Genomic DNA, 16,804 nt, shown 5'->3' on the forward strand with positions numbered 1-16,804 from the left:
AAGCATATATAGCCTGAGACATGTAAAACCCATTAGGACTATCAGAAATCTCAAGACCCAATAAATACTGAAGGTGGCCAAGACTCTTCATATCAAAGTGTTGTTGAAGGTACCTTTGTAAATCAGATGTACTTGACTGATCATCCCCAGTTATAATCATATCATCAACATAAAGAAGTAAAACAATAGTTCCAGAAGAACTTTGTTAAATAAATAAGGCGGAGTCATGTGAACTAAAAGTGAAGCTAAACTTAAGAAGAGTTGAACTGAACTTATAAAACTAAGCACGTTGAGCCTATTTCAAACTATAAAGAGCACGCCGCAACTTACAGACTTTAGAAGAAGAAGGAAAACCTAGAGGCAATGTCATATAAACATCCTCAAATAGATCACCATAAAGAAAAACATTTTGTACGCCCATCTGCAAGAGACACCACTTACGAACAACTGCAATTGCAATTAAACAACGAAGTGAGATAAGACGCGCCAACAGAGCAAAGGTCTCATCGTAATCAATATCATATTCCTATTAGTAGCCATTCGCAACCAAACGAGCTTTGTAACACTCAACCAACCCATTAGACTTAGTTTTAATTTTGAAAACTCATTTGCAACCAATATGTGTTTTATCTGAAGGTAAATTAACAAGGTTCCATGTATGAGTCTTCTCTAAAGTCCACCTACGCAAATGAGTAGGTGGACTTACTCGATGTGATCGACGAGGTATGACAGGTCCAAGCACCGTAGTCGGCTCAGTAGTTGGAAACGAGGTCGGAGGTAGATCAGAAGCTTCAATTGGAACAGGATCCGAAGGTGTAGATGGATTCGTAAGATCAGAATCAAGGAACAAAAGAGAACATGAAGACATGAATGAAGGTGAACCAGAAATAGATGAGACATGAAATTTAGACAGGGTGGAAAACATGTCACTCTCCCAAGAGGTAATATGACGAGATATACACAACCGTTTAAAGATCGAATCCCAAAGCCTATAACTTTTATGCTCTATCCAATTACCAAGAAGACAACATAAACGAGCACGAGGTTTCATTTTGGAACGTTCATGCGAAGGGATAAGAACGAAATCGACACAACCGAAGAGACGAAGGATACTATAATTGGGTGACTGACCATATAGCCATTCAAAAGAAGTACTATTATGGAGGACAGATGATGAAATACGATTTATGGTAAAGATAGCAGTAAGGTCAACTTCCCCCCAGAACCTATCAGGACAAGAGGCAGACAAAATAGACGCATGGACAATATCTAGAATGTGACGATGTTTACGCTCAACGCGATCATTTTGTTGAGAGATGTATGAACATAAACGCTTAATCAATGTACCTTGAGCAGAGAGAAATCTTAACAACGTAGAATCTCTATATTCAAGGTCATTATCAGTACGGAGGGTTTGTATGGAATAGGAAAACTAAGTTCTAATTATTTGAGCAAATTGAGTGTATATTTGAGGTAATTCTGAGCGGTATTTCAAAAAATATATCCATATGAAACGAGAGTAGTCATCTATGAATATGACATAATAACGCCACTCACTCATAAAAAGAATAGGATAAGGACCCCAAATATCACAATGAACCAGAGAAAATTGTTTACTTGCGACCAATATATTTTCTGAAAAAGATAAAGCTGGTTTTTTTTTTTTTTCCAAGTAACAATGTAAGCAAATCAAATTACTCAAAACGAGTAGAACCCAAATAACTTTCACTAACGAGAGACTAAATTTTAGAGGAAGCTGACCAAGACGAAAGTGCCACTAGAGACTATAGGAACGAAGGGTAATATGAGGGGTATGAGTATGATCAACAGAAAAATTAAGGGAAGAGATTTTCAAATATTGTACCTCAAATAGTTGACCCACCTTTCAATTTGTTCCAAAAATTTGACCCATATGTGGATACTAAACCTACACACCAGAAGATGATAAAGTAACAGTAAGTACGTGGTCAACTAATTGGCCAACTGATACAAGATTTAAAATCAATCAAGGAATGCAGTAAATATCAGAAGATATATAAATGGTAGAGATACATATCCTGCACACCAGAAGAGGAGAAAATAACAGTAAGTCCCTGGTCAACTAATTGGCCAACTGATACAAGATTTAAAGTCAATTGAGAAATGTTGTAAGTATCAAGAAGATATATAAATGGTAGGGATACAAATCCTGAATGAGTGATATCAATGTGACTCCCGTTAATAGTCTGTATAGGTAGTGAAGAGGGCACATGATGCGCACCAGTCAAAAGACCAAGTGTATGTGCCATATGATTGCAACAGCCGGAATCAAAATACCACTTGGGACTACCTGAGTTATCCATGACAAGAGATTAACTGTAAGTAAGAACTTGATGCGAGAGAGTCACAATATTCTAGAGGGTTGCAAATGCAAGCTTATAAGATTATCGAATATTGTGCACATTCCGATGTTGTCGAACACAACAATTCTGAATGACATGACCTTGACGATAACAATAACGACACTTCACTGTCATAATACAACTATCGACAGATTACAGAAAATAGATAAAAAAATCCGAAAAAAATTCTTCAGGCGAAAATACAAATACACCATCGGATAGAGAATATTTTTTCTAAATTAACGCCAAAAAAATCACTGCAATCGGAGCTGAACGCACCACCACGCGCCAGTCAAAGTTTCGGTAGCCTGAACTTTGACGCCCGTGTGGGCCCTACATGCGCCACCAAATTTTGGTGGTGCGCCGGTTTTTGGACGGAGGTTCTGATGGTGCCGAAGGTGTCGATCGGATATGCTCGGAAGTAGGAGAAATGGCAATGGCTCTGGTTGTCAAATTTTAGGGTTTATTAGAAGAAATTTGACTCTCATACATATTAAAATAATTTTTGAAAAAAAATTATTAATTACATTAATAATAAAGTCAATATTTATTTATAAATATAGTTTAAAACGGATAAAAGCAAACAATAAAATAAATAAATAAATATATAACAATAAATATTCCAATAATATACTTTTTTTTCTTTTGAGATATTTAAGTTAGAATGTGCAAGCCAACACATAAGTTAATATGTACATATTCTACTTTTGTTGGGTGCATTTTCTTATGTTCTTAGTGTGCTTTTGAGATTGTGTGCACGATTGTACTAGCAAATTTCTCGTAAGAGCCGAGGAATTGCTAGACCGACGAGAAGGTGTTCGAGAAGGAACTATCCAACCCGTTAAAGTAGGAAGTATCATACTAAGTTTAGATAGAATTTTATGGAGATTTTTGGAATTTTGAAATATAAAAAATTGTATTTGATATAATATTTTGTGAAATTAAATATATATTTGATTGATAACTTTGAAAAAAATAAAATAATACTTTTTCGGTCTCATCTAATTTGTCAACTTTAGTTGATATACAGAGTTTTGACTATTATGTAATTAGTATTTAATTTAAAAAAATGTATTAGTAAAAATAATTATAATATAATAAAATAATTATAAATTGAAATTAAAATGACTAAATAATTTAATTAAAATAAAAAAATTTATAAATTATAAATTTGAAAATATTATTAAAATATATAATTATATTTTAAAAAAAATAAATAAATTAATTGGGACGAATTGAAATAATAAAATATATATATATATATATAAAAGAAGAAAGAAAGTATCAAATTTTTCTACATTTATTTATATATATATATAAAATAAGCCAATTATGCATTTAGATATTTATTTGTGTGGTGGGAAATGGAATTGATAAGTAAATGAGCGTGTAAGATGACACAAGAAGTCATGCGCAACTTCCACATCAATAATTACTCCAACTTATCAAGTAAAGTCAATTGATAAGCGTGGAATCAGATCTCCCCCACCCCGATTGTGACACGTGTACGAAGATCCTGTACCGTCGGACAACAACGCCTGATTTCAGTCACTCCCACACTCCAAAGTCAACGTTTATTACTTTCACACTAATTTGTGTTTGTTCTCACATTCTCTATTTATTTATTTATTTAGGGGGTGTTTGTTTGAAAGATTTTAGAGGATTTCCACTATTCATCCAATTTTTTCCCCCCAAAAACATCAAATCAAATACCTATTTTTCATTTTTTATATTATACTAAAAATCAATTTTACATTCAAAATATCACATCAAACCCTATTTATATCACATCATACAACTATTCAAATTCAAAATTTTTACTATTCAAATCCCAATCCAAAATCCAAACCCCCAAACAAACACACCCTAAAAAAGAAAAAAACCAATTTGATTTATTATTCCTTTCGTCTAATTTCGTTTGTTCACTATTTTTATTTTTGAATGTTTCATATAATTTATTTTTTTAAATATAATTATATATTTTAATTACATTTTAAAATTTAAAATTTATTTTTAATTAATTATTTAGTCATTTTAATTTATAATTATTTTTATTAAATTATAATTATTTTTATTAATATATTTTTTAATTACTTACTAATTATACAATATTTAAAATTCCATGTCTAAACTAAATGAGACTATTTAGCCAGGACCGAGAGAGTATTTGTTTTACAAAAGTAATAGATAGTTGTACCATAAAGTAAAATCGATCGCATCCTTTAATTAAGGCTTTATTTATTTACATTCTCGAATCTAGAGTTTGTTTGTGTGGTGATTTAGTTTAAAATATTTTTTTAATATCAGATATAAAAAAAGATTGTTGATAATATAAAAATTAATATTTTGTGATAAAATAAAAAATATATTTTATACATTAAAAATTGTGTCATAAACTGGGCAAACAAATCATTAAATTTTACATTATTCATTGAAAATTTTCTCTTTAAAAAATTTATATCTAAAATTCATTTTTTATTAAAAATATTCTATACAAAACTACTTAAAAATATCTGAAAAAAATTAAAATTGACAGTATAATGCCAACAAAAATTAAGATAATAATCATGTTCACTATAATTACTTTTTGTTTTCTAGTTTTTTCTTTAAAAAAAAAAAGAAAAAAAAAAAAAAAAAATATATATATATATATATTATTAGACTGTACTTTCAAGGGTCTTCCCAATAATTCAATTTAATACACGAAAAATAATTTAATAGTGAATTATTGGAATATGTAACGTGGTAGTTAGTGCTTCTAATTTGGGTAATTAACAATAATAGAAGTATGGTGTGTTGGCTCGTGTTTTTAAATAAATGCATTTTTATATTAGATATAAAAAATAATAATATTTTATATTAAATTATTAATTTTTATAAATGAATAAAGTATATATATGTTTGTTAATATATATTGTATTTTATTAATATAATATTTATAGAGAATTATTCCAATAAAAAATAAATCGGATGAACCAATCCTATATTCATTGTCTATTTTTATTTTATATATTATATTTAATTATTTTTACAACAAAAAAGCATTAAATAGAAAATAAAATTATAAAAAAGGAAAATGTCAAGTGAAAAAACTCAAAGCATCATTCTCTAAATAAAGAATGTGTTCATTTAGGGTGCGATTGTTTGAAAGATTTTATGAATTTTATATTATTTATACCGTCTATTTTTTTTTAAAAAAATATCAAATTAAATTATATTAATAAATGTAAAAAATATATATTAATAATTAGCAGTAGGATCCACAGTTGCTTAAAAAATATATATATATAATCATTAGAAGTGAACGGGAGATTATTAAACTTAAATAAATATAAAATCAAAAATGTATCTGGTCATTGTATGTCCTACTCATGCTTCTACTTGATAACCAACTTGGATTTGTTTGTTTATTCATCATCACTATTTTAGGGTGTGCTTGTTTGACGGATTTGTTTGTATTTTTACTATTTATTCTATTTTTTTTTTCAAAAATATCAAATCAAACACCTATTTTTTATTTTTTATATTATACTAAAAATAAATTTGACATTCAAAACATCACATCAACACCTATTTATATCACACCGTACAACTATTCAAATTAAAAATTTTTATTATTCAAATCCCAACTCAAAATCCAAACCCTCAAACAAACACACCCTTAATGTATTTCATTTTATTTATTTATTTTTATTTTAAATACAAATCAACACTATTCAATAGATATTATTTATGATAAAGATATATTATATTTTTTAATAAATTATTATATTAAAATACTATTTAAATTGAAACTCAAATAAAAAAAAAATTTAATTTCAAATCGAAACCAAACAAACTCAATTTTTCAATGCAAACACTATTTTACAATTATATTTTAAAAAGGGTGTATTTGCTTTCAACAATATTTTGCATAATTTTTAATATTTTTTTAATTGATATATATTAATCTTTTTATAATATTACATATAACTGCATACTTTTACAATTCTCTATATATTACTAAAACAAAAATATACTGAGGGCCGTTTGGATTGATTTAAAAAATAAGTAGGAGCTAAAAGTAGAAGCAGAAGCATAAGTCAAATTCGATTTTTGTATTCGGATGAATCATTATAAAAATAACTTTTGATAGAAAACTGTTTTGATGTAATAGAGTTGAAAATGTTTTTAAATCGTTAAAATTACTCAAAATGACATGTTGTGAATATAATTGTATTTTTTAATAAAATATATATTTTTTTAATTTTTTTAGTTATATTTAAATATTTAAATATTTTAAATAAAAGTATAGAAAATATATTTTTAAAATTTAATTATTTATATTTTAAAATTTTAATTTAAAGAAAATATATAAATTAAAAATAAAATTACAATATAATAGAAATATTAAATTTTTCATAATTTTCAATTTATTTTAAAATTTTATAACTTATATTAATAAGTTTAGTATAATTAAAAAAAATTATATACTTCTATTTAAATTTGGTATTTCAATTATAATTTTAAATTCTAATTCAAGTACAACATATATAAATTAAACATAATAATATAAATATATTTTTAAAATATAATATATAAATTAATTTATTATTATTATTATTATTATTATTATTATTATTAAGGATAAAATAATAATTTTAATTGAAAAATATTTCTATTTATTTTAAAAGCAACATTTCTAAAAAATGGCAGCCTCGGCCTCAGGATAGAAGTCAATCCAAACATATACAAAGTGTTTATCAGAAGCAGAAGCTGTCAAAAGCCAATCCAAATAGAGCCTAAGCTATAAACACTAAAGATGTATTTTGTTTGAACTTTAAATTTAAATTATCAATTTCACTAAAAATATCATAGTAGTATTATTGTTTTTTCTATAAAATACTCCCTCCATTCCAAACAAGGTGCAGCTTTTGGCATTAGTTTTTAGGTGGGTAGTATTAAATAGGATAATTTAGAAATTAGGTGATGTGATGGAGAGAGAAATATATATTTTATTTTTTTTATTTGAATGATGTGAGCGGATAAAGTGTGTAGGGTAGAGATTAAGTATAATGAATTATTTCATATTTTAAAAATATTGCAGGTGTTTGGGATATACAAAAAAAAATATTGCATATTTGGGATGAAGAGAGTATTATTTAACACAAATTTTAATTTAAAATCAAAATAAAATAAATTCTAAACAATCAAATAAAAGCAGAATATTATATTAATAGATCCAAATATAACGATGTCACGTCGGCGGCCATATGCTTGCTTTGTTGACTTTATATTTTTTAAAGTTTAATTTTGAGCTTTAATTAGCGGATGAGGGGCATGAACAACGATGACCATAATAAAGATTTTCTTAAAGACTTTTATTGTTTATATATATATATATATATATATTTTAAAAATATATATATTATACACTACTATTATTATTATTATTATTATTATTATTATTATTGTTGATGTAATTTTTCAACAAAAATAAAGTAAAATTCAAAGATATAGAAAATATCCTTAAACTTAGTGCCTGAGATTAGGAATCTCTAAACACTGTATGGTACAGAAAATAAATTGGAAAATAAAAGACTGAAATTTAAAGTGGTGATCCCCAAATCTGACTTTGCTTTGTTGAAGTTGATTGAAGATGCCTTGCCAAATGATGATCCAAATCCTTAAATATTCTTTGAAGAAAACGTTCAGAACCGTCGCACTGTTTCACCAACCGTTCCCACCAGTTACAGAACTCAGAACTGCCTCTTTCATTGACACATGTCTTTAACCGCCTCGCCAACCGCATAACCCAACGACCGACCAACCGACCAATCTAGATACATAATTGGTCGCCAGATCAAAAGACTCACTGGTCGCCCCATCAAACGACCACTATTTGGTCTCTTCAATCGTCTGACCTATCAACAGACCTTTCTTCGCCCGACTTCCTTTTTCGACCGACCCCCATAGCAGCCAACCTTTGTATCAACCGACCCATTTATCCGACTGCGGATAATCTGACCTGCTTGCCCGACCGCGGACCATCTGACTTGCTTATCTGATTGAGAACCAACCGACTGAGAACCCCACCGACTGACTCTGGATACCTTATTATTATTATTATTATTATTATTATTATTATTATTATTATTATTATTATTATTATTTTTTGTGCGTAACAACATGCCTCCTCCTCAAGACTCCTAAGCATCATTTCTTATGATGTTTTAGGAGTTAGTAGGTTAGCATCCGAGGCTACGTCAGCCTCAGATCCGACCTCTATCCTTTGAGGCTACGTTGGACCCGACCTCCATTTATCGCGGACTGGTGCTGGCCTGGACGTTGGTCGATCTTGCACTACCATTGTATTCAGACTCCCGTCCGACTTATTCCTCCTTTCGGCCACTGTTGTTCTGTCATTCTTTTGCTCGCCTGAAAAGTTATGGTCGGCGACCTGACCCGTGTCCGTCCATTCGGCGGGGTCCTCCTGACCTGTATCCGTCCATTCGGCGGGGTCCTCCTGACCTGTATCCGTCCAGGTTACGTAGTCCTCCCGATTTTTGTCAGTCCAGTCGACGTGGTCTTCCCGATCTGTATTCGTCCAGTCGGCGTGGTCCTCCCGACCTTTGTCCATCCAGTCGGTGTGGTTGTCCCGACTACGGTCCGTCCATTCGGTGTGGTCCTCCCGACCATGGTCCGTCCAGTCGGTGTGGTCTTCCCGACCATGGTCCGTCCAGGCGTCGTGATCCTGCCGACCTGTCTCCGTCCATTCGGTCGTCCCTGGTCGGGCCTGTCCTCCTGTTTGGTCCTATCTCCAGTCTGTCTGACTGGGTATATGCTCAGGAATGGCGTTGTCCGTTTGGGGGCATGACATTTCTGGCGGTGCAGGAACCGAATTCAACATGAATTTTGATTGCTCCATCAAGTTTTGCATTGCGTCATGTATTGCCTGCAGATTTGCTATCTGTTGGTCGTACATTTGCCGAAAACCTGCTGTCAATTCGGCCCGTAGTTGGGAAGCTTCTTCTGCCGTGATAAAGCCAACGGCTGTACTGTGGAATTGAAAATTTGCCATATGGATCAGCAATTTTCTCCCACTGTGGTCGCCAATTTGTTGATGTAATTTTTCAACAAAAATAAAGTAAAATTCAAAGATATAGAAAATATCCTTAAATTTGATTAATTAGTGCCTGAGATTAGGAATCTCTAAACACTGTATGGTACAGAAAATAAACTGGAAAATAAAAGACTGAAATTTAAAGTGGTGATCCCCAAATCTGACTTTGCTTTGTTGAAGTTGATTGAAGATGCCTTGCCAAATGATGATCCAAATCCTTAAATATTCTTTGAAGAAAACGTTCAGAACCGTCGCACTGTTTCACCAACCGTTCCCACCAGTTACAGAACTCAGAACTGCCTCTTTCATTGACACATGTCTTTAACCGCCTCGCCAACCGCATAACCCAACGACCGACCAACCGACCAATCTAGATACATAATTGGTCGCCAGATCAAAAGACTCACTGGTCGCCCCATCAAACGACCACTATTTGGTCTCTTCAATCGTCTGACCTATCAACAGACCTTTCTTCGCCCGACTTCCTTTTTCGACCGACCCCCATAGCAGCCAACCTTTGTATCAACCGACCCATTTATCCGACTGCGGATAATCTGACCTGCTTGCCCGACCGCGGACCATCTGACTTGCTTATCTGATTGAGAACCAACCGACTGAGAACCCACCGACTGACTCTGGATACCTTATTATTATTATTATTATTATTATTATTATTATTATTATTATTATTTTTTGTGCGTAACAATTATTATTGTTATATTATTTATACAATTTTTTATATTTTATATAGGAAAATATCTTTACAAACTATTTTATAAAACAAACCCTTTAGGTTTGAAATTTTTGAAATAGTATAAAATTTGGTATTTGATATATGAACATTTAGCGTTTTTACATTAATTGATTTTTTTATATATAGTATGATAAATTATGCTGTTAATATAAAAAAGATTTCATTAGTCATTCAAATTAATTTTCACTTTTTTTTTTTGTTGTTGTAATTCAAATTTATTTTCGTTTGTTTCTAGTAAAAAATATTCCATCTTTTTTTACCAAAAAAAGTAAAATTTTTATTTTTACATATTTTTCTTAAAATTCGTACCTGGTCAAATGAGCACACAATTTGATGACGGATGGAGTAATATTTTGTATTGAATTATTAACTTTTTATGAGTGAATAATGTATATATTATATTAATTTGCATGTATATTTATATTTTTTCTAATGATATTTACGGAGAATTGTTCATCGAGAAATAAGTAGTGAACATATTGAATTTATATTTTAAAAAATATACATATAATTGATGTTATACTTTTACAAAAATTGAATAGTTTGGGATCTGTTCTTTCAAGAATTTTTTTTTTTTTTTTTTCTCACTTCGATTCACAATATATATATATTTTTATCATCTCATAAAAAGTCAATATTCAGTATAAAATATTATTTTTTACATTACTAGCACAATTTCATATACTTTGTATATAAAAAAATTCAAATCAAAATACACAAACAAACCTATCAAATTTCATTTATTTAAAAAAACAAAGTCGGATTTCTTCTTTCATTGTTTTGCTCTAAATCTTTTACATCGACAATTTATAATAAAAAATTTATTTATTTATAATTTTATTATATATATGTTTTTTTTTTTTAAAAAATAATTTACTTATGGTATAATTTTTTATTAATTTTTATTGATTTTATATTACTATTTTCATCTCACATAATATGTCATATTTTTTATTTTCGTCCGTCCCATATATCAGACCACTTTCTTTATTAGAAAAGAATCATACAATTTAATCACATTTTAAATTTTATATTTTATAATTTTTAAAATTTTAATTATACTAATTAGTTATCTTAAATTTAATTTATAATTACTTTTAGTAGTACATTTTTAATTATTTTACTAATCATACCCCTCCTAAATTCTCGTATCCGGAACAAAGGAAATATAATTTTATATTAGAATATCACTCCCTCCCCACTTAATTTATCTATTATTTTTGTTTTCGTCAGTCCATCGTAATTTATCATTTTATTTTTTGGAAATATAATTATACATTTTAAATTTTAAAATTTTTTATAATTAAACTATTTAAAAAATTTAATTTAATTTATAATTAGTTTTATTAAATCATATTTATTTTCACTAATATATTTTTTAATTACTTACTAATTATACCGTACCTCAAACTCAAACTCAAACTCGGTGGATGGACAATTTAACTGAGAGGGATGGAGTATTATTTATTAATATAGATAGTGTTTATTTTGACGTCAAATAAATTAAAAAATAATTCAGATAACACGTCCATAAAAGAAAATTTCCGGCCGTTATTTGCGTAAACCCTTTGACTAACGTACGAAAACGACAAAACGGTACAACGTTTTTAACGCCCGTTACCGTTTGGAATAAAAAGGGAATCTGGAAAGGAATATTCCCTCAGTGAAAGTGAGCTGAGAAGAGAACTTCTACCGAAAAAATGAATGGCCGGTGATTGTGGAACAAAATTTCAATGTCTTCTCTTTCCCCATAATTTCATTAACAAATTTGATTCATCCATTAGAAGAATTCTGATCCGAATTTGACTGCTCCTAGGCTGTCTCGACTTCCCCCACTATAAATTCAAACCTCACAACGGCGTCGTTCGCATCTCAAACTTTTCCCCCTTCTTAATAATCAATTTCCGATTTGGGGTTTTTCCTGGGAATTGATTCTTACAGGCACTGCTGCTGCAATAATGGCGACGAGGAACGTGGAGAAGATGGCGTCGATCGACGCTCAGTTGAGGCTTTTGGCTCCTGGGAAGGTGTCCGAAGACGACAAGCTTGTTGAGTACGATGCCCTGCTTTTGGACAGGTTTCTCGACATTCTTCAGGATTTACACGGCGAGGATCTCCGAGAAACGGTACATATATATGTCTGAAATGGTTTAATTTTCAAGTGAACGAAGCAAAAGTCAAATCCTTAAACTCTTACTGATAGAAATTAAACCCTAATTTTTGGTAATGTTTACGGCATAATCGGCGATGGATCGGCTACTGAAACTGTGTTTTTAGTTCAATATTAAAAAAAAAAATGTTACTTATTGTAATGAAATTCGTATCTATTGTTTGATAATTTAGGGTTCGTTTAGATCGAAATTTGCAAAATTTTGGGAAATATAGTAAAATGTTGGTGATTTGATTGTATAATGTAATTGTGAGAGGATCAATGAATTAATAGTCCTAAAAAGTTTCAAATAATACGAAAATGTGTCTTGTAAGAAAGCAACAGCTGTAAATTCTTGAGCAGATTCGATCTTGTAATGTGATGTAATAATGTGGATGAAGGTGCAAGAATGTTACGAGCTGTCGGCGGAGTACGAAGGCAGCCATAATCCCGACAAGTTGGAGGAGCTCGGGAGTGTGCTGACAAGCTTGGATCCCGGCGATTCGATTGTCCTGGCGAAAGCATTTTCTAACATGCTTAACCTGGCCAACTTGGCCGAGGAGGTCCAAATTGCGCATCGTCGTAGGAACAAGAAGAAGAAAGGAGATTACACTGATGAGAGCTCGGCTACAACCGAGTCGGACATCGAAGAGACTCTCAAGAGACTTGTGGTGGACTTGAAGAAATCCCCCGAGGAAGTTTTTGATGCATTAAAGAATCAGACAGTCGACCTCGTCTTCACTGCTCATCCGACTCAGTCTGTCCGGAGATCGTTGCTCCAGAAGCACGGCAGGTTGATTCTTACATCCTTGTTCTTCTTAAAATGAGGTGCGATGAATTTTATGCTTAATGTGTCTACTTTCTGTGTTAGAATTCGAGATTGCTTGGCTCAGTTGTACGCTAAGGACATAACTCCGGACGACAAGCAGGAGCTCGACGAGGCGTTGCAGCGAGAGGTGACGATTCGTGCGAGAAATTTGTTTTGTACTATGAATGGTTGTGTAATAATGTTTTTGTTACATGTTTTTTGCAGATTCAAGCGGCTTTCCGCACGGACGAGATCCGGAGGACTGCTCCTACTCCCCAAGACGAAATGAGGGCCGGGATGAGTTATTTCCATGAAACGATCTGGAAAGGCGTCCCCAAGTTCCTACGACGTGTCGATACGGCGCTGAAGAACATCGGGATTAAAGAGCGTGTCCCGTACAATGCGCCGCTGATCCAATTCTCTTCTTGGATGGGGGGAGACCGCGACGGTACTTAATTCATTATTTCTCGAATTATTACAACCCCAAACCCCGTTGGTTTTTCGTTTGAATGTTCGAATGTCTTTATTACAGGCAACCCGAGGGTCACCCCCGAGGTTACGAGGGATGTTTGCTTGTTGGCGCGAATGATGGCCGCAAACTTGTACTATTCTCGGATCGAGGATTTAATGTTCGAGGTATTCAATCGATTACTTCATTCCTTACGCGGCTTATGTTGTAGTAACTCTGTCTCCGTGTTTTTTAGTTGTCCATGTGGCGTTGCACCGATGAGCTCCGACTACACGCGGAGGAGCTTCACCGTTCTTTGAAGAAAGATTCGAAGCATTACATTGGTAATTCTCCTCGGACCCTATCAATCGAATTTTCAATACGCACGAAACATATGACTTACTTATACATGTTTGGTTGTAGAGTTTTGGAAATCGATTCCTCCGAACGAACCCTACCGCGTCATTCTTGGAGATGTTCGCGACAAGCTCTATCAAACGCGTGAGCGCTCTCGTCAACTGCTCGCTCAGGGGACTTCCGACATCCCGGAAGAAGCTACTTACACCAGCATTGATCAGGTGCCGTTTTCGTAAGAAGTAGACAACATTAATTTCGTGTAACGTTGCGTTTCTGTTGCTGAATCGGGACGACATTGTGCAGTTCTTGGAACCTCTCGAGCTCTGCTACCGTTCTCTCTGCACTTGCGGAGATGGGCCAATAGCCGACGGAAGCCTTCTAGATTTTCTCCGGCAAGTGTCGACATTCGGGCTCTCGTTTGTCCGCCTCGACATAAGGCAAGAATCGGACAGGCACACCGACGTTCTCGACGCCATAACCAAGCATTTGGACATCGGCTCGTATCGTGACTGGTCTGAAGATCGCCGCCAGGAATGGCTCCTCGCCGAACTCAACAGCAAACGGCCCCTCTTCGGATCGGACCTCCCCAAGACCGAAGAGATCGCTGACGTTCTCGACACGTTTGCCGTCCTCGCCGAACTCCCGTCCGACTGCTTCGGCGCGTACATCATTTCGATGGCCACCGCCCCATCCGACGTGCTGGCCGTTGAGCTTCTCCAACGCGAGTGCCATGTCAAGCACCCGCTGCGAGTCGTCCCGCTCTTCGAGAAGTTGGACGATCTCGAGGCGGCACCGGCAGCCGTAGCGCGGCTCTTCTCCGTCGACTGGTACAAGAATCGGATCAACGGGAAGCAAGAAGTCATGATCGGGTACTCGGACTCGGGGAAAGACGCCGGCCGGCTATCGGCTGCTTGGCAACTCTACAAGGCTCAAGAAGAGCTCATCAAAGTCGCGAAGGAATACGGTGTAAAGCTCACGATGTTCCACGGTCGCGGTGGGACCGTTGGACGAGGAGGCGGCCCGACTCACCTCGCCATTTTGTCGCAACCGCCGGAAACCATTCACGGCTCCCTCCGCGTCACCGTTCAAGGCGAAGTCATCGAGCAATCGTTCGGCGAGGAGCACTTGTGCTTCCGGACACTCCAACGTTTCACGGCCGCGACGTTAGAACACGGGATGCATCCGCCCGTGGCGCCCAAACCCGAATGGCGCGCCCTTCTCGATGAAATCGCCGTCATCGCCACCAAGGAGTACCGGTCCGTTGTCTTCCAAGAGCCTCGCTTCGTCGAGTATTTCCGCTTGGTAAGTAACGGGTCGATTCGTATCGAATTATCGATACCGTGCTAACTATTGATACCGTGCTAACTTGTTTTATCGGTATTTGTTGAAAATTGTTGTCTTTACGACGTTTTCAGGCCACACCGGAGCTAGAGTACGGTCGAATGAACATCGGGAGCCGTCCGTCGAAGAGGAAACCGAGCGGAGGCATCGAATCTTTAAGAGCAATTCCATGGATCTTCGCGTGGACGCAGACGAGATTTCATCTCCCAGTGTGGCTGGGGTTCGGTGCGGCGTTTAAGTACGCGATACAAAAGGATGTCCGGAACCTCAAAATGCTGCAAGAAATGTACAACCAATGGCCCTTCTTTAGAGTGACGATCGATTTGGTCGAAATGGTGTTCGCCAAGGGCGATCCCGGGATTGCTGCTCTCTACGACAAACTTCTCGTTTCCGAAGACTTGTGGTCGTTCGGGGAACGGCTGAGGGCCAACTATAACGAGACGGAGTCTCTTCTCCTACAAGTATGCACGCATTCTTCGATTTCATTACAATGAGCTTGCTCGCTCGCTTGCTCTTACGACATTCTTAAACCGTCGAATGTTTTGTCTGTCTGTTTTTCCAGATCGCCGGACACAAAGACCTTCTAGAAGGGGACCCGTACTTGAAGCAACGGTTGCGGCTGCGCGATTCTTACATCACATCCTTAAACGTGAGCCAGGCGTACACTCTGAAGCGAATCCGCGATCCCAACTACCATGTGAAGCTGAGGCCGCACATTTCGAAGGAGTACGAGGAGTCAAAGCCGGCGGCCGAGCTGGTGAAGCTGAACCCGACGAGCGAGTACGCGCCGGGATTGGAGGACACCCTTATCTTGACCATGAAAGGTATTGCTGCGGGATTACAGAACACTGGTTGAAACGATCCATCTTTTCTTATATGTTTTTTGAAATTGCTACGACATAAAAAATGTCGGGTTTTGTTTTTTCCATAATGTGGGAACCTGCCGTCACTATTCTTTGAGTGCACGTTGCGTAGACCCCGGATCGAACGAATTTGTTGTGTGTTCTTGTTCGATTGATGTGTTCGAATTTTAATTATGTGTATCCAATCTTGTCTTGTTAATTACCATTGATGTAATGGTGATTCTGTCCTCTGTTTTTGGGTTAGGGAATCATCATCAATTTGTGTTCATGCTTGGGTGTGTTATTTTATTTTCACATGTTAACAATAGATATATAGTATTTTTTTTTTTATGACTAATAATAGATACATTTGTGATTTAGGATATTTACAAACAGGCAATATGTATATATTTTTTTTAACGTACAAGGCCCAAGGTAAGTCACAAAATTTCAGTTAAGAGTTCACCACTAGACTATCTTTTACGGGACAGGATATGTGTACGCGGTATTTTAATATAAAGATATTTTTATTATTGTATAAGAACTTTATTTATTAAATTAATATATATATATTGACAGTGAACAATTTGAAATAATAATTATATATACATATATTATAATT

At 34.3% G+C, this 16,804-nt stretch overlaps 1 protein-coding gene across 1 annotated transcript; it reads left to right on the plus strand.

Annotated features, from left to right (window-relative positions):
• Positions 1-11,967: 11,967 nt before the first annotated feature.
• Positions 11,968-16,471, plus strand: LOC127265902 (phosphoenolpyruvate carboxylase). The gene is made up of 10 exons (XM_051295921.1): positions 11,968-12,363; positions 12,788-13,179; positions 13,258-13,342; positions 13,420-13,642; positions 13,727-13,830; positions 13,899-13,986; positions 14,066-14,220; positions 14,303-15,301; positions 15,415-15,801; positions 15,903-16,471. Exons 1-10 carry the CDS (start codon positions 12,196-12,198, stop codon positions 16,194-16,196), a joined length of 2,895 nt encoding a protein of 964 aa, XP_051151878.1. The 5' UTR covers positions 11,968-12,195; the 3' UTR covers positions 16,197-16,471.
• The last annotated feature ends 333 nt before the right edge of the window (positions 16,472-16,804 follow it).

The sequence above is a fragment of the Andrographis paniculata genome, unplaced genomic scaffold, assembly GCF_009805555.1.
Source record: "Andrographis paniculata isolate CXL003 unplaced genomic scaffold, ASM980555v1 Contig74END, whole genome shotgun sequence".
Taxonomy (NCBI): Eukaryota; Viridiplantae; Streptophyta; class Magnoliopsida; order Lamiales; family Acanthaceae; genus Andrographis; species Andrographis paniculata.

Excerpts from the sequence above, each read along its gene's own strand:
- LOC127265902 (XM_051295921.1), top strand. The coding sequence starts at position 12,196 with ATGGCGACGAGGAACGTGGAGAAGATGGCGTCGATCGACGCTCAGTTG. Across the intron at positions 13,643-13,726 it reads GATGGGGGGAGACCGCGACG|GCAACCCGAGGGTCACCCCC; the intron begins GTACTTAATTCA and ends TCTTTATTACAG. Across the intron at positions 15,302-15,414 it reads TCGTCGAGTATTTCCGCTTG|GCCACACCGGAGCTAGAGTA; the intron begins GTAAGTAACGGG and ends CGACGTTTTCAG.